This window comes from Apteryx rowi, unplaced genomic scaffold (genome assembly GCF_003343035.1).
Source record: "Apteryx rowi isolate R43461 unplaced genomic scaffold, aptRow1 scaffold_40, whole genome shotgun sequence".
NCBI classification, from domain to species: Eukaryota; Metazoa; Chordata; class Aves; order Apterygiformes; family Apterygidae; genus Apteryx; species Apteryx rowi.
Window position 1 is genome coordinate 2,308,196 of NW_020450530.1, and position 18,127 is coordinate 2,326,322.

Sequence of the window (18,127 nt, forward strand, 5' to 3'; positions counted from 1 at the left end):
GAGGACCCCTGAGCCACTGTGGGGACCACAAGGGACCCCAGAGCCACCGTGGGGACCACAAGGACTGCAGAGCCGCCGCAGGAACCATGAGGACCCCAGAGCTGCTGCAGGAACCATGAGGGACCCCAGAGCCACCACGGGGACCACGAAGGACCCGAGAGCCACCGCAGGGGACCACGAGGACCCCAGAGCCGCCGCGGGGACCATGAGGACCCCAGAGCTGCCACGGGAACCACGAGGGACCCCAGAGCCGCCACGGGAACCACAAAGGACCCCAGAGCCACCACAGGAACCACAAGGGACCCCAGAGCCACCACAGGAACCACGAGGGACCCCAGAGCCACCGCGGGGACCACAAAGGACCCCAGAGCCACCGCAGAGGCCCCGAGAGCCGTGCCACAGGGGGGAGGCGCTTGCACACGCTCGCTGCGGCCGCGCAGCCCCGCTTGGCACGAAGGAGGCTCCATTTCAGAGGCCCCCGCCGGTCCCAGCCCGGACCCGTGTCGTGGCGACGCTTCACCCCCGACTTTCCATTCCGGGGGGAAACGCAGCGGCCGGCTCGCTCGCGCCCGGAGGCAGGCGCAGCCGTGGCGCCGTCCCTGCCCTCCGCACGCGCAGCCGCTGGCGGAGCCGCTCGCACCCTGCCCCGGCCGGTTTTTCCTACGGTCCCCTCCGGATCTAGCCTCCCCCTTAATTAAGTTACGAGCGGCGAATCGACCTCTGGCTCCGACGGCGCGAGGCCGAGCCGAGCCGTCAAGCGCAGCCCGCGCTCTCATCCGGTGCTCAACGTTTCCCGCCCGGCCCCACGGCCGCGGTGTAACAGCTGCAACACGCAGCGTTTGGGGGCTGCAAAGCGGCGGAGAAGCCGCGCTGCCCCCCGGCTCCTGGCTCTCTGCCTTGACTGGCACATTTATGCTTAGCTGGACCGGTGGGGACCCTGGAGCTGCTGGAGACCCCGGAGCTGGTGGGGACCCCGGAGCCGGCGGCAGGGAAGCTCCCGGCAGCCCCGAGGCCGCCAGAGGGGGCCGGGTGGTGGGGGATGCCCAGGCGGAGGCAGCAAGACCCGGCAGGTCCCGACAGTGACCCCAAGAGCAGCTGGAGGCATTTCGGACCTCCCTGCTCCCTGCCCGTGCGGATGGACCCTTCGGGGTGCTTCTGGCGCGCGGGGCCAGATCCTGCCCTYGCTGCCGGCTGGACGAGCTGGAGCCGGAGCCGGAGCCGAGCCAGGGCCGGGGCCTGCCGCTCTCCAAAGCGTTGCAGCCACCGAACCCCCGGTGCACCCCGGCCCCCCCCCGTGYGAGCCGCCCCCCGCTCGCTTAACGACCTCCCGGTGATTACTGCCTTTATTTTTAACGCCCGGCTCCCGCAGGAGTCACCTTCGGCGCGGCGGCCCCTGCCGCGGGCGAGCTGATTGCCTGGCTCTGATCAGCAATTAAGCGCCCGGAGCAGCTCAGCGGTAAATACCCGGCTGGGGACGGGGACGGGGTCCCCGGGGATCCCCGGGGCTCGGCGTCACTCAGAGGCGTTGGGAGCCCGCGGGGATGGGGCAGAGCTTCGGCTGCGCTGCCTCCCGCCCCGGCGGCCGCAGCTTCCGGGCTCCGCGGACGTTCGCCGACACCCACGCAGGCGGCACGGGAGCGGGTCTCCGAGGCGGAGGTTTTCGGGGGGTGCGAGGAGATCGGTGCCGCGAAGTCGCCTCCCCCTTTCCCGTCCCCGCCGTAAGTACGCTCTCCCGCTGCCTGACTTAACGGACCGGCGCTTACGGGCGGTTATGAGTTGTGTCTTTAATACGGCGCGGGGATATTTGCCCTATAAATTCCTAAGGACAGATTTATAGATCAGCGGCTGCTAGCATTACAGGCTATTAATAAATCGGTTAAAGCGGCATTAAAAAAAAAAATCGCGTCCCCCCCCCACGCTTTACRTTGGCATAATAAACATATAAAAAGCGACAGGAGACGGAGAGCAGCGCCGGCCCCGGGGGTTAAATCCCTGTACAACGGCAGGGCCCCGGCAGCATCTGCCGCCGGCCGGCGATTTCCCGCCGCGATTAGGCAAAGCCAGCCGGGGCACGGCGGCGGCGGCRGCCCCGCGCCAGGGTCCGGTGGGCTTCGAGGCCTCCACGGCATGGCCGAAASGGGCAGAAATCCCCTTGATTTCCAGGCGCGGCAGCCCGCGGGGCCGGACCGAGAGGCTGCGGAGGCGGCGGAGGCTCTCGCTCGCCGGCGGAGGCCTCGAAAGCCGCGGAGGGGCGCGAGCGCCGGGCCCCGCCGGGAGGGGGATAAATAACCAAACGCGCGCGACTCGCTCAGCCCCCAGGATTTCATCAGTGCTGCCTGGCTGGGCTTGATGAAACCTCTCATTTATTGCATTTGGGAAGAGCATAATTTAGCGAGCGGCTCAAAGGCGAACGCGCCCCGCGGGAAGCTGCCCGGCGCCCGCGCGCTCGCTGCCCCGGAGCCCGGCAGCGATGGGCACCGCCGCGGCCCCGACTTTGCCGCGTGCCGGATTTTCTGGTTTCTCCAGCGCGGGGCTGCAAGAACCTCCGCGGCCCCCCCGCTCTGCAGACGGGTGCTGCTGCTTTTAGAGCATCGCAGAGCGGGTCGGGGCGAGACCAAAGGGCGCCGCGGTTCCYGCCGGGGTCGGTGCCGGCGCCGCTGCTCCTCCCGGCCCTCTCCGCTGGGCCCGCGGGCGCAGGAGGAGCATCGAACGCAGGCAGCAGCGGGCAGCAGCGCCGCTCGTCTGCAAAACGCCCTCGGCTCCGCCAGCGCCCGCAGCCGGATCCCGGGATCGAACGAGACGCAGGAGAGGAAACGCCGCGAGGGAAGCCAAGGGCTTGCTCCGTCTCCCGCGGCCAGGCTCTTCGCCCCAAAATGGCTCGCCTGCACCCGCCTGCTCCTGAGTGCGACACAGCCGCCAGGAGCCCATTAACTTGGCAAAAATCCCGGGATGATCGGAGCAAGAGGAGCCGCTCGCCCCTGCTGGGTGAGACCAGCGTAACGCCATCCAGAGCCGGGCTCTTGCCTCCAGACCCCTCGCTCCCAGGCAAGAGCAGGCATCATCCGCTCAGTCTTCAAAGAGCAGTTCAAAGCCTTTAYGCGGCTCCCGAGATTAACTAGCAGCCAACTAATAATCCAGGCTGAGTCGCGTGGAGGCGTAAGGACGGCGACATGGCCAGTCCGTGACTTGAGGGACCCAACGCAGGAGAAAGCTTCGCGTTCCTGGTCAAACCYGGCGTCTCCCAGGAAAACGGGGCCTCTTCCCATCACAAATAGCAGGGTCGGGGTTAATCCGAGCTAGAGGAACGTTGCAAACGCCACCCGCCTCGGGCAGAGGGTCCCCTCGCTTTGCACGCGTTAATGCAGGGGAGGAGCAGCGCTGTCACCACTGCTGCCCAACGAAGGGCTCCAGCGAGGCACCGCGGCCTCCTCGCACACCCCTTGCACCCCTGCCCCATCGCTCCCGCACGGAGCGCGAGCCGGCGCGCTGCTGCCTGGCTTTCCCCAAAGACCTGCTCGCTCCGGGCGCCAGGAAAGCCTTGGCGCTGCGAGCCAAGCCCTGCCCCACGGGACCGGCGTCTGAACCCGGCTCACTGCTGCACGGCCCCGTTTTGGGGTGGGAGAGCTGCCGGAGGATGGATGTTAAATATAGGGACATCCCTCGGTGCAACCAGGGGGAAGCGGAGAAAAGGCCCTGGAGGCTCCTGCCGGGCGCGGGTGCTGTTTGCACGGGTGCTGGCCCCTTTTGGGCCAGGGCACGGAGCCGGGCAGACTTTCGACCTGACTCTGCTCCGGGGCCGTTGCATCCCCCTGCCGTTGCCGTCTCCTCCGGCAGCGGGCGAGAGCCTCGGAGCTGCCTGCGCGCGCAGGTGCCATCACGTTCTCTCCCATCTCCCCTTCCCAGGCACCTTCGCTCCTCAAAACGAGGCCAGCAAGAAAAATAAATAAATAAGCAGCCGCAGCAAGCCAGCTGCACCGGAACATTTATTTCATATAATGCATCATTTATTTYCAATTATCGCGGTGCTCCCCCCGCCGTCTCCCTCGCCGCGCGCTTGGCAGCTTGCTGGCGGAAAGTTTGCAGAGTTGCAAAACGGCCGCGGCGGGAGCCGGCGTCTCCCGCACGGGGCGCAGGCGAGCGAAAGGYGAAGCAGGGCGGGCGCGCGGGGAAGGGCGCCGGCACGTTCGGAGCAAGGACGGGGGCCGCGGGTCACACACAGCTGCTGCAACTTGCTCGCCGGGGCCCTGCTGCGGCTGCGGCTGCAGCACCCACCGTGTCCCCGGCCCGCGGGGGGACGCGGCAGCGGTACGAGGGCGGACGTGGGCGCTTGCCCTCTTCACCCCACACTTAGGCTCCGAACGGCGCTTTTCTTCCCGTGCCCATCTCCGTCAAAGGCGTTTTAAGATCTCTGGCGTATCATGAAGGATTTTCTAATGGGGTGCAGCAGGCTCCAAGATTTATATCAAAAAGCCCCAATTTGTGGAATTAATGCTGCAAAGCAAAGCCATGGCTGCTGAGCAACTGGAGTATCGGTATTTTACAGCAACGTAACTAATAAGGCCATTAATACAAACCGGGCTCACTCCTGACACTTATATCGCCGTAAATCTCTCTCCGCGCTGGAATTATTTATGCCGTCGCAGGCGCTCTGGAAGCGCCGTCGCCCTTTATCAGGCCGCAAGATTTAAGCCGAGAGGCGGCGGTTCTAAACGCAACAACAGGAAAGAAGAAAAAGGAGGGCGAGGAGCCGGGCGAGGAGCTGGCCAGGCGCCGGCACGGTGCGCCAGGATGCAGAGCCGCGGCCGCCCCGACGCCGGCATTTCTGGCAGTGACGGGACGGGGATGCCGCCGTCCCGCGCGGCCCCCGAGCTCCGACCCGGCYGCGTATCTAGCTGCCAGGGAGGGCAGGGCAGGGGTGGGCAGTGGGAAGAGCAGAGCAGCCCGATGGACCTCGGCGAGTATTAATTATTCCTGGCATTATCTGCGCGGGGAGATAAGGTTTTCATTAATAAACTCGACGAAGGGGAAGGGGAGGGGAGGGGAGAGGCAGAAGCGGCAAGGGCCACGCGCCGGGCAGGATCTGCAAATTAACCACCACCACCAGCGAAACGCAATCAGGAGCCGGGAGCAATTAGGTGCCCGGCTAGCGGCGGTGGCAGCCCGGGGGACACGGGGGACGGCAATTAGCTGTCCCCACGCGGCGTTGTTGTGCAAGCAGCCTCGTAACCCACGACACGTTGGAAAYGAAATCGTTACTAATCTTTCATACACGGGGCCTTATTAAACCCGCTATCTGCCCTTCTTTAATTGGGAGGAGATAAACGCGGGCCAGCGGGGAAGCAGGGCGAGCGAGATGCATCATCGAGTCACAGCCTGGCTTTTAAAATAAAGGCACGAGCCCACGCAGCCCGGCCGCGTCCCCGCAGCTGCACGCCGATTCCTGGCGCCGGGAGAGAGCAGCCGACCTGCYGGGGGGATTCCCAGCCCTCCTGCAAGAGCCCTCCAGCAAACTTCAGCCACAGGGGGAGACCGGAGAGCCTGGAAAGGTGGAGGAGCATTGCTTTCCTTAGCTCTCCCGAAGCCGGGTGCGACGAGGCAGCGGGAGCCCCGCGCAGGGGGAAGGACAGCGTTGCCCGAGGCAGGGCAAGGGGCCGTCGCGCTAACTACCGAACTACGAGTCAAACTGCTCGACCAGGGAGCTTTGCCCACCAAGATCCATCGGACGCAAACATCGTGTTCGAAGAAGCACGCAGCTCACCAGGAAGCGTTTCTTTCCCTTGGGACTGGGAGCCCGAATCCGGGCGCGGAGCCCCCGACACCAGAGGACACGGCGAATCTCTCCGCGCCGGCTGCGGGACGAGGCAGCCGGGTTGCCCGCCCGCCCGAGCAGTGCACCAAGCAAACCCCCTCGCGGCGCCGGAGGAAAGGGAGAAAGGAAAAACAGCACATACACACGCAAACCCAGAGACGGCACAAATTTTGCCCATGGAAGCGGGCCCAGGCCAGAACCTGGTCACAGCAACGGTGCTAGCGGCTGCAGGGCTCCATCTCCCCACCAGCGACCGCGGGTCTCCCCTAACTAACCRGCTGCACAGGGCTCTTCTGGGCATCTATCAGGGCCCAGGGCTTAGGAGAGCCAGAAGAAGAGAGGTTTTCAGCCAGAAACTTCTATTCAATGTGGGGGGGAAAAGGCCAAAATCAAGTTTCGCCTCTTTGAAACTTAAGRGGGAAAACTCCTCATGTTGTGAAAGCTTTTCTGAGGGCACAGACAAGTCTGTTCACAGGCAGAAATCTTCTCCTGAAGGGAGAAGCGATGAATAGGACCAGAAGAGAGGCTTTGATCTGTTAAAAGAAATTTTTCCAGCAAAACCTTCTCTGGGAAGGTTTCCTAGGCACGATGAAAATTTAGGACAGAGAGGTACTAACGGTCTCATGCAGGGGAGAATTTTACCCCGAATCAGTGCAATCCACTCCTCAGTTACAGAGGCTGGTGCCAGAGCAGTGCYGGACACCAGGGCAGGGGAAGCACATCTTGCTCTGCTGCACGCAGGATCCTGGTCATTCCTTTTGGCTCAAGCAGATGCAGCACCTTAACCAACCCAAGGCACTGCTGGCTTGCTTTGGATTTAGAGGGCTGACAGCACCTATATCACTGCCTGTCGGGACGTGGGAGCCATGGCCACATCTATCTTCCATCCCCCTCATAAGCACGATGGGGTGGGAGGGTCTAAAATCTTCTTGGCTTCCCTCAGCAAACCAACACCAAGACACRTAGGTTTTGGTGGAAACCTCCCAGCTGCACATGCTGACCTGGGGAGAGAATCAGGTTTTGCAAGGTGAGCCAGGCACGAAGAATGGCACATCAACAGCTCGGGACCTGAGAAAACAGCCCAAAATCCTGTTAGGAGGGAGGAAAACGTCAGCTGCTTTATACACCTGCAAACATTAAGCTGGTAAGTCAAGCCTACATTCAAGAAATCACTAATGCTCAGGGAGCTGAAAACCCAGCGCACGATTGATGGAAAACCGAGAGCTTCTCCACATTGAGCTGAGTTCAAATGTGATCTCCAGTGCCCCCGAAGCATTTGCAATGCAGCTCAACCAGTGTCCTACACGGCAAGGACTGCAACGATTTATATCGTATCTCTCTTCTCTGCCCCAAAGCCCTTTCCTCCTTTGTACTGGCTGCACTGGCAGTCAGAAACGGCTCTCTGGCTCCCATTTAACGCTGCAGGGAATTACTGGCCTCTCCTTTCTTTCCCCTCTCGACCACTCAAGCAGAGGGAAGGTTTCATCATTTCCTTCAAGGTGATAAAGTGCTACTTCTGCGGCATATCTTATTCTGAGCAAATCATATGCCACAAATTCAGTCGGGTCTAACGAGAACAGACGCAGCCTGAGAAGATTTACCTCCAGGTTTCCTTTGCTTCGCTGGCTCCTGCAAGCATCAGGACCAGCAGTACCAACTGCCCGGATCAGACCATGCCAACCCCAGGGTGAAACGAGGAGGGACAAGTCCAGCCATCGATCCCCAGCCACCCAGGGCTGCAAGAGGAACAAAGCTGTGGGGGCAAGCGAGAGGCTGGGACGAGCCGCCCTGGGATGGAGGGCGGCCCAGCCACGGCATAGCAATACGCAGGGTAAATCCACATTGCATCGTGTGAGACACTGCTCCACCGGTGCAAGCTGGAGTTTGCAACAGGCTGCGTCCACAACACACAAACTTTGATTTACTCCAAACCCTTTGATGAGAAGGCAACATACAGCAATGCTGGGATTTACCTGGGCCTTAGGATTTAGGCTGGAGGCAGTGGGGAAGACGGGTGCAATTAGGACATCTAGTTGTCTTGGGTTCCTTCAGAAATCCCAGCCCGACTAGAAAAAAAAAAAGATCCCATTCTTCACCCTTTAAGTTCTCCTTTCTCATCCCCTATTGCCTGGCTTCTCAGTAAGGGAACCAAAACCTTTCTCCAGGTACTCCTGGTGATAGCAGCGACTTGCCCTGCTTGGCTGTAATTAGCTGCAAAACTACCAAAAAGTTGCACAGCTGGAGAATATTTAAGAACCAAAAAAATGTAACTGCGCTGCAAGAAAGCAAACAAAATCCATCATGGCTAATTATTTGCTCTTAATTGTCAGAAAAGATGGATTGATGAAAGGAGTTAGTAAGTAGAACGATAGCATGACCGTTCTTAAAGGCAAGCACTGTAGCAGAATCCAAAAGCAAGACTTTTCATAATCCACGGACTGTTAATTATCTAAACACAGGTCTCTTGGAGCTGCCTGAGTGAAGATTAATTAGTTTTTGAAATAATAGCTAAATTGATACTGGGAAGGCGTTTGGGTTCCAAACTAATGGCTGAAAATTAGCCGGCCTGTTTCTCCATTTCTCTTTGCAGTGTTCAGAAGGACATTTGTCTCTGTTGCTTTTTCAGAAAAAGGCCATTAATCAAATCAGCAGATGGTCCTTCCCAAATCTGTGATGTTGCAAAAAGACAAAGGGAAAGAGGAGGAGGAGGAGGAAGCAATCACCCACAAGAGTCAGGAGAAAGAAATCCCGAAACCCAGTGATTAGCAACTACAGAGACCGTTTCCCCAGAGAGCTGGATCTGTTCAACTAGAGCAACTTTCCTGGAGACGAGGAATGTCTCCAGTGAAAAGCAGGTACCTACGGGAAGGGAATTTGCCTGTCTTCAAAATGAGTCACTTGAACTAATCCCAAAGACCAGGATTTGGGTCTCCTGGTTCAACCAAGTTTGAGATTTAAGGCCACCTCCTGCCAAAAGCTTCCCCCGTGATGGGCCACACGTAAGGATGTGTTCCCACRTGCTCTTGGAGGGGTAAGGGGGCTGTGTGCAGGCTAGTGTGTCCCTCAGTCGAGACCCTCACAGAACTGCCCTCTCACGCCTGGCTGCACATCTCACGGGACGTGCAGGAACACAGCGTCTCTGACAGCTCTGCTGTCACACGTGGTTGAAACCAGCCAGGCTCAAGAGCTGTCAAGGGCACAGCRTATGGACAAACATGCACGCAGCCTGACGGCACGTGTCTCATTCCCTCAGAAAACCATCCAGCAGGGAGCTTCAGCTCCCCCAAGCAGCCTCCCAGCCTTCCCTGCCTCCCCAGCATCCGACCCTTCCTTGGGGATGGTGTCTGCGGTCGTGTGAGCACACGGCCTCCACCACCCTGCAAGGGAGGAGGCCAGTGCAAAGAGGCTCAGAACCAGTTTCAGTGCAGGTGGTGCACATCAGCAGGGACGCCGCTGCCCAGGAGCGATCCTGCCTTCCCTCCTCGCTCAGCCTCCTACCGCACTTCCAAGAAGGAAGCACAAAGCRTTTTTTCTTGGCCACTTTCTCTCCCCACCGCAACTCATACATTTGCAGGACACTCTGGGAAATCAACTTTGTGTCGCAGCAAAGTGAAAGAGCAGCCAGCTGAAGGCTGCAGTATAAATCATGCCCGGCTCCACTTGCAGAGCCTGTTGTGTCTTGAAAGAGYGTCTGCTCCATAAAATATGCACAGCTGACATGCGTGAAACCCTTTGCAACATTTATTGATGTACATTACCTTGGATTTTATAGCATAATAAATAACGGGGGAGAGGCAGACACCCATCCCCTAATCACAGTCTGCATTGCATCGCCCACCCAGCGTGGCTTCTCGAACCAAGAGCCGCAGAGAACGTCTTCCCTGGAATATCATTACTCAGATGCTGGCAGCAACACGCGCCTGAGCGGCGGAAAGGTCACGCTCCCAGGCAGGGAGGCCAAGATCTTACTTCCTCTCCCGAGGACCTGCGCAGGGACCTTTAATAAACAGGCATCGCCAGCTACTATAAAATTGTCTTTCCAAGCTGTTCGTTATCTTTGGTACCAAACAGCTACTACCAAGGGGGAGGCAGAGTTTGCTCCCTGTGCAGGGTGGTTCTTACCCCTTGGTGAGGGAGGAGCAGGAAAGACCCCACCAACATCTGCCAGAGCCGCAGTGCAAACCTCGGACCCTCTCCATGCACATGAGCTACTCGCAGCGGCCTTTGCAAGACGGGTGTCCAACATCACGACTATGAGCCACTGGCCTGCTTTGATCTCAAAGCAGATGCTGTTGACGATCAGATCTGCTCCTGATTCACACTACCTGTCAGCAGGATCAAACCTCGGTGGCTTGATATGCTACAGAAGAGGCTTAAGCAGAACTAGGAGGAGGAGGCATCCTATTAGATCAGGGGAGCAGACAGCAGGCCCGTAAGAGAGGGAAGCCACTCCATCTCCGGGAGGCTTGGTTTATCTTCGCAGGTCTCACACAGCACAGAGCACCTACCGCAGCGTCAGACAGCGAGCGGCAAACATCTCGTTAGCAACRGCGGGGCTCCCGCAGCTCTGCCGGCCGCGGTGAGCCGGCTCTGAGCAGGGAACACAACTGCACTCCTGGCAGCAGATCAAAGCAAGGCAGGGAGAGGGTGGAGGAACACGCCACRCAGCTGCGGGTCCCCCGGTGTCCTCCGGGCTCCAGGCTGCCTAACCTTGCGGTCTCACTCCACTGCAAAGCCTTAGCTAGATTAATTGCTCACACCACGGGGAAGAAGAGTCAAGTGGCTACCGTCTCCTTGGCCATTACTCCGATTTTTCATCCTTCGCTAGCTCTGAATAAAAAATGACAGCGAGAGTGGCAGCCCCCCAGGCCAGGCCAGCTGCAGCACGCAGGCAGCAGCACAGCATCCATCRTCACCAGCAACATCCAAAACAGGGCACTGAGTGCCCACTGCTCACTTTGTCCTTCACTGTCCAGCAAGCCACTGATTTATCTCCAGATGCCGGGAAGAAGCGCAGCTCATGAGTGACCCTTAAACAAAATAGCAGCCCATCTCCCTCAAGGAAGGGCCAGGTCCTGCCTGGAGCCTGGAGATGCCCCTCTTCTCCTGCAAAGGGGCCAGGAGCAGTTCTTGGCACGGGTGTCATCAGCACTGCTCCTGACACAGGCTCGCTTGGACTAATCTCATTGACAGAAACCCACACCCTCGGCTGGGAAAGGAGGATACTTCTGTTACCAGGTTTTGGGGTGTTTCCACCTAAACCAGACATAAGGGAAGCACCAGAGCTATTTTTCAGGAGCAGTTACAGAGCTGGCTTGGAGATGCTCTGAAAGCACGGCATCCATGCCACCTCCTCCCTTCTTTAGCAAAGGTGCCAAGGAGCAGCGCTGGCTCCTGCGCAGGAACCTGGGGCCCAGCTCCACTTGGACGTCTCCGCGCCTGGTGGTTTCAGCACTGGCTCTTCTCTCTTTCACCCTCCACATTCTCCCTGCCCGACCCCTCGCTGTCTGCAAGCGCGAATATCAGCTTTCCTGGGCTCTCCAGCCCAGCTAGCACTGCGGGGAGAGCACACGTTCTCTTTTCTGGATTCCCTTTTAGTTATTTGCTACCCCCAGGAGGGAGCTAGTTTTTCATCCCTTTTTACAAGGTGATTAAACGCTGCATTTGTAACACATTTCATTCTGGGAAACAAATTATGTAAAATACACTCAGTGGGATCTAATGAGAACTGATATGATCAGATAGCAACAGGAACTCTACTGTCAGGATTTACTTTCCAAGGGTTGTGACAAGCTGCCTGCTGGCTTGCTCCAGCCCAGGACAGCAGGTCTCCACCATGCACAACGCAGAGCTCTGATCTTGCTCTATTGCCATTTTCTGGCAACCTCAAAGCCTGCAGCTCCTGGGAAAACAGCTGGCTGGTTGCACATGCACATCTGCCAGGTCTTGTGCTGGGTTGCCCTTGCTCCGCTCACACGCCCAACGGCGCGGCACAGACCAGCCTGGACGAGGTTCAGCCATCGCCCAACGCAGCTCTGGAGATCCAGCAGGTCTGGCTCTCTTGTTGCTGCTTGCATTAATGCTCTGGGGCTCTTCAGAGCTCTTCTGCTCTACTAGCCATGTCGTGCCACTCCTGGGCCGTGCTGGGAGAAGAGCACCCGGCTGGGATTTCACTCCCTGCCAGGGGATACGCTACCTGCCACTAGCCTTGAGCAGCACTTCCTCAGCAAGGGGCGGAAAGCAAACCAGGACAGAGCTCCCCATGCCTCAGATCACCCCCGTGAGAAGGAAAACGATGCTTCTTCCCCGAGGAGAGGCTGCTTGTCAGGGCGGGCGGCCGTGACGGAAGAGAAAAGAGCTGTTACTTGCTCTAGACAGGCTCGCGGATGCTCCGGGGGAAGCACTGCAGGCAGGTAACGTGCTGGACTGGGAGAGAAACCAAAACAATTTGGAGCCAGTCTTGGAGTCATCACTAATGGAAAAGGAAGAAAAAAGAAACCAAGATTTCCTGCCCCCGATTTGCTGACTCAGTAATGACTCAAGGGGCTAAATTTAGCTATCGAAGCTCTCAGCAGCGGGGTGCGTGGCTGTTGGCCTCTCCTTCATGTTATAAGACCCTTCGAGTAAACCTTTCGCCCAGCTCAGAAAGGATTCTGCTCACACTCCACGGGGATTATAAGCCACCTTGGAAAGCTGGAATAAAGCACGTGTACATACGTAGGTACGCACACCGCTTTCTGGTGGCAACGCAAGACCGGGGAGTGGAGACACAGCACTTGAGCATATCACGCTTGTTGAGTCGTCATAGCAACAGCGAATTTTAAAAGCAATTAGGTGCGGGTTCATCTGCATAGCTCAGACAGGATTGCAAAGAGCCCTGCCTCCCTCCCCCGCGGTTGCACCAGCCCGCCGGGCCCCGAGTCCCGGGCGCAAGGGGCTCCTCCGGCTTGGAAGGGCCCCGCGGTACCGGCTGAACGTCAGCGGCCAGACCCGAACGGCTTTGCAACCCAGCTAGTGCCGGCAGGACAGCTCAGCCTGSCGCAGGGAGACAGAGGTGCCTTGCAGGAAAAACAGAGCCGAAATCCAGGCCTATTTCTGTAGCCAGCGTGCAGCAGGGCAGGGCCAAAGACCACCCGACCCAAGAGAGGCGTAACATCGAACAGCAACGATATCGCCTTCTGCAACACASTCTGACCTGGCTGCAAGCTAACTTGATTCCATGTTTTTATAAGACCCGTTTTTATAGTGTTAATCATTATATATCCTCCCTGAAAACCTTGATCGATCATACTCCAAAACCGCAGACCATTGATTTTGCCTGGGAGAGATACGAGGCCGGAGAGCAGCTCACCTCCTGCGCCGTCCCGGGGACTCGCGGAGGAGCTGCGTTTGCAGAGCTCCTCTCCTCCCCAGCCCCAGGGCAAGGGCCGAGGGAACCCGCCTGCCCTGAACCAACGCTGCTACCGCGGCCCTCGGCCACCACTGCCACGGAAACGCGTTCACACGCATTCACCATCACGCGGGTGAGGACATCACCCCTTCTCCACGCAGAGGCAACAACATCAATATGCACTCTTCTGCTTTCTCAATAGCATCACTAAGATTTTTTTAAAATATGCTAAAAATCGGTTCCTCCTCCTCACTGCTAGAAATTCCTCTGAAGTTTCTCATCACGCCTTTTTGCTTCCCTTAGCAATTTCTACATTTTCCAGGCTCCATATTGACTGAATTGCTGCTGACTTCCACCTTTTCCCCCCGCCTTCCTCCACCTCCCATTTTCGCTTATTTTTACACGTTGCAGCTCACAGTGGCCATTCCAGCCACCTGCAGCTTTTTGACCATCTAATGAAACGATCTTCATTCCAGTGTCTGTGTTCAAGCGTTTGCTCACTGTAGATTCAGCCCATAGCCGTGTCCAGTGAGCGAGATCTCCATCCAACACACGCTCTGGCACTCGCTTATCCAGCTGGGGATGTTCCCCTTCGCATCAAGCAGCTCCAAGAGGCCCCGAAACGGCAGAGGAAGCGTGGGCAGCGCAGTGCTCAAACCTTGCTTTAGCATCAGAGTCTCCCCTTTACTTACAGGCTAGGGAAGGGGGTTTAGCATTTAGCAGAGATTCAAGGCTTGGGATCACATATGCTTGATCCTGGAGCGGATTTCACTCTGCTTTGGCAATTAGGGACACTCCGCATTGGTTCTCCGAGTGGGAAACGGAGCGATGCTCACACAACAGAAGAGCAGCATCGCACTGCAGCCGGGGAGCGAGTCACGGCCTCATTCCCCCTCCGTGATGTCCTCGTGTGCAGCTAGACCATGCCTGGCCCCAGCAATTTCTGGACCTGCAGAGTTTTTGGAATGGAATTTTTTCATTTTCGCCATGGAAAGCAAACGTGTGTGCCGCACCGGCTGCGGTTCAGGGAAGCAYGAGGAGGGAATCAGCGCCTGAGGCTGCCGGCACGCCAGCAGCGTGACTCAGCCATGGCAGAGCCTTTCTTCAGCCCAGCCTGCCGCAGCGCGGATGAGCGCCACCATGGACCGAAACACGCAGGGGAGAGGAGAGGGGAAAGGGAACCTCGTTCAGAAAGGGGATGTGACGTCCGCGTGGGGCGGCTGGGAAGCCAGCTTCCCTCTCTGCGCCTTAGGCTTTCCCGCAGGGCTGCAGAGGCAGAGTTTCYGCCGCTTTCTCCCAGGCTGGCTTCCCTTCAGGGCGAGCGAGATGGGTAACACATCTGCAGGGGGGAGATAAGGTAATCGGGCACCTCGATGCCGGGGATCTTATTAAAGGAGAGCTGGCTGGCGAGATCCTATCAYGGCACAGAAATATCTGCAACTCTATCCTCCACTGTAACATGAACCAAGACAAATTAAATGAGCGGCGGCAGCAGCAGCTTTGGGCTCTCCTGCGAGGCAGGAGGGGAAGGGGAGAGGAGGGGACGCCGCGCCAAGCTGGGGCTCTGGCAGAGCTGCTGGTGCACGCGGGGGGAAGGAGGCGCTGCCGAGGCAGCCCAGCGAGGGGTGAAGCTCGCTYGGTCGAACCAAGCGGTGATACGGGAGCTCCCCAGTGCTCGGCAAGGTCGGAGTTGTTCTAGCAACAAGGCAGGATGCTGCCACAGTGTGAGAAGGTGCGAGTGTAAAGRCAGGAGATGGAAAGACCTTGCGAAGGGCAAGAGAAGGGCCCAGATCCAGGYCCGCGTGTGCGAGGGCACTGGGAAGCATGTGCAGCCCGAGGGAGCATCTGATAAAGCAGATGCAAAATATCCCCCCCCGGCAGCTGGCTTTAACCCCGGACGGTGGACGGGTGCCACACACAAGCGCTCAGCTCCAAGGACCCCAAGTCCCACTGTCCCCGCAGGGTCGACCACCAAGCCCACGCACTGACAGATAACCCTGCCGCAGCTCCAGCCATCTGGCTCTAACACCAGCAGCAGAGCCCATTCCTGCTGCCGGGATCCTGGGAGCGTGATGGGGGCCAGAGCAGGGCTAGTGCTGCCACACAGCGGGGGCCAAGGTGGTCTGACCCTCACCACTGTGCTGGGGGACCCCTAGGTACAGAGCTGGGGTTCAACCCATTGGTCCCAGAGCCATTCAGGGGACAGCTCCTGGACACCCACCAGTGCCTATGTCCCCCCCAGTGTCACCCCCACCACGGTACCACCTCTCAGCCTGCCTTGGCTGGCTGGGAGCCGAATGCCCGACAGGGCTCAGTCAGTCCCACCTCCCGGCAAAGGGACAGCAGCCCGGAGGCTACGGCTGGATAACTCTGCCAAAGCGTTTTTCCACCCTGCACTATTTCCCCGGGGACAGCGCGGTTTGTTTGCCAAGGTTTGTCGCTCACCCCCCACCTCTCTGTTCCAGCTCCAGCCACGGCAAAGAGGAAAGCGAGTGCCACACGTGGGCCAGCTGCCAGCCAGCTCTGCGGGAGGAGATGAAAGGCTCCTTTTTTCTCCACCTGGAGCGCACAGCCGCCCCGGCTCACGTGCGTCTGCGGGAGCCAAGGATGTCGCTCGCGTGGTACAGCTGGGCCGCAGTTGATATGGGGACCCCTGACCGCGCTCTCCACGGCGTTCACGGGCGATTGCGTGCACGCGCGYGCAGCTCCCTCCCCACGCTCCGGCCGCTCGCACAAGCAGGCRGCCCTGAGGGTGAACACGGAAAGCTCATTGCTTATAGGAAGCACAAATCTACCCGCGCTTATGGCCRCTTTAAAACCCAGCAAATTTCCTCCAAAGGGGGGAGGACCGAATGCTACGCCCAGTAGCTGCATGGAGCCAGGTCTTGCCCCCCCCAAAGCCAGRGACAACGCTTGTGCAAAGCTCAGACTCCCATCTCCTCCGGTTCAGCCCAGGAAGCATGTCCTGACACCTGGGAGCCCTGATTTACCTCCAAAGCCATCATGCGCAGCTTGTTCCTCTTGGAGAGCAYGAGGCAGCAGCAGCACAGGGAGTGATACCAGCCAACAAACATCATCTGGGCCAGTAACAGCCAAAGCGAGCCCATGGGAGAGGACTCAGCACTGCAGGTTTCTTTCTGCYGGAGCAAAGGAAGCGAGTTTGCTTTAACGCCTGCAGTGATGTGGCCCAGGGGCTTCAGAGGGCAGCTAAAGCCTCACCAGGGTTGGCAGAGCAGGGGCAGGTCAGTGCACCAAGGCAGGCACGAACAATACAACGTACCACAGCGTTCTAGCACCGTTCTCTTCGGATTAAACTTCACAAAACCCCAGGAGGAACAGCAATAAGCTCTCCCTACCCTTCAAAAGGTGTGTAGGAGCCTGCTCCAAGCACTCCTGGGAAGCAAGACAGGATGGGGCCTCCAGGTCCCCACCATACCCGCTCCAGAAAGCCCTTTCTCCCACCTGCACTGCACGGTGCTTGCTCATGCCTGGCAAGTGTCAGAACAGACAAGCGCTGCTGCCCAGGAATAACCTGCCAGCTGCCAGCGCAGAGCAACCTCCGCCTGAGTCAGAGGGATGGTGCCACCTCCCACCCAGCCACGGGAACAAAAAGAGCCCTCGTCACCCTCACTGGCATGGCGGGTGCTGGCAGGGGGAGGAAGAASATGCCAGCGACAAGCTCTCCCCTCCGTGCTTCTCTGGGGCAGGAAGGAAACCTGCAGTCAAGCTCCCAGAGCTGAGCGCGTAGGCAGAGTGTGACAGCATGTCACCCGGTGAYGATCTTTGCTCCAAAAGGGAAGTTTCTCAGTAGCACTTGGGAACGAGGTTTTGCAGGCTAAGGGGGCACGGGGGAGAGGACTGCTGGGCTCACGGCACCAGAGACTGAGAACAGGCCAAGCTGTGCAGGGAGAGCAGAGCAGACATGGATGTCAGTGGAAGCACCATCACAACCACGCAGGGGAGCTCAGAAATGCAAACAACCTCGGAAACAGGGGGACATGGACACAGCCACTAAGAGAAGGAGTTAACTACAGCAGCAATATTTGGCTGGGGAAGATGAGTAGGCACGGGGAGGCAGGTCCAGATCCATCAAGGAGGACTGCAAGAAAGCCGCTGCCAGCTCCTCTTCACCCCCTGTAAACCCTACACCGGGAGCGCCACACTTCCCTGCGCATGATGCTGGCAGGATCACACCCTGCCCAGCCTGGCCCAGGCTCCAGTGGGACGAGAAAGCATCTAGCACAGGGGCAAACATCAAAGCAGGCAAATATTATCCACCCAGCCAGCAAAAGAAGCTATCAGTTGGTGTTTAGCAATAGGTGGTATCTCCCTGTTCCCCCACTCAGGGTGGGGGTCCATGTGCTGCCAGGCAGCTCCTAGGTACCCAGGCTGGTGTTGACCAACTTACCTTGGGTAGAAGGCCCTGTAGCAAGGAATAACATCTTGTGTTTGTCAAGATGGGCTGATTACCCTGGGCAGAGCCTCATTTAAAACAGCCCTGCTGCTTCTGGACTGCAAACCTCCTCGCTCAGAGTCAGCACGGGCACCTCTGCATCCTGCCGTGATGGAGGCAAGGAAGCCCCTTTGGGTGAATCAGAGGCCTGGAAACCTTCAGAGGAAACAGAGAGAACATTACTGCCTATTACCTGCAGCTGAAGATATGCTACCCGACTTATCCAGGGCAAACAAGGCTTGTCAGGAACAACGTGCTTATTGAGCTGCTGGGCTGGTCAGTCTGCATCGGCAGTGGCAGTGGTATGAGAGGTAATCAAAACGCTGCTGCGGAAGTAACATGCGACAGCTCTGCCCAATCTCTCAGAAGCTGATGGGAAAAGGAAGGAGGAAGAAGTGCTGACAAGTCAGCCTAATCCAGAGCAAGCAAGAACAACGGCTGACATATACCTTAAACAATGTATTAATTAAGGCAA

General features: G+C 58.4%; 1 protein-coding gene across 1 annotated transcript in view; it reads right to left on the reverse strand.

Annotated features, from left to right (window-relative positions):
- LOC112970656 overlaps positions 1 to 16,174 on the reverse strand; it is a 19,843-nt gene extending 3,669 nt beyond the window's left edge. The window contains exon 1 of the mRNA XM_026075263.1: positions 15,645 to 16,174. Coding sequence (XP_025931048.1) covers positions 15,645 to 16,073 — 429 coding nt within the window. The 5' untranslated portion in view covers positions 16,074 to 16,174. The remainder of the gene's footprint in view (positions 1 to 15,644) is intronic.
- Positions 16,175 to 18,127: the final 1,953 nt, after the last annotated feature.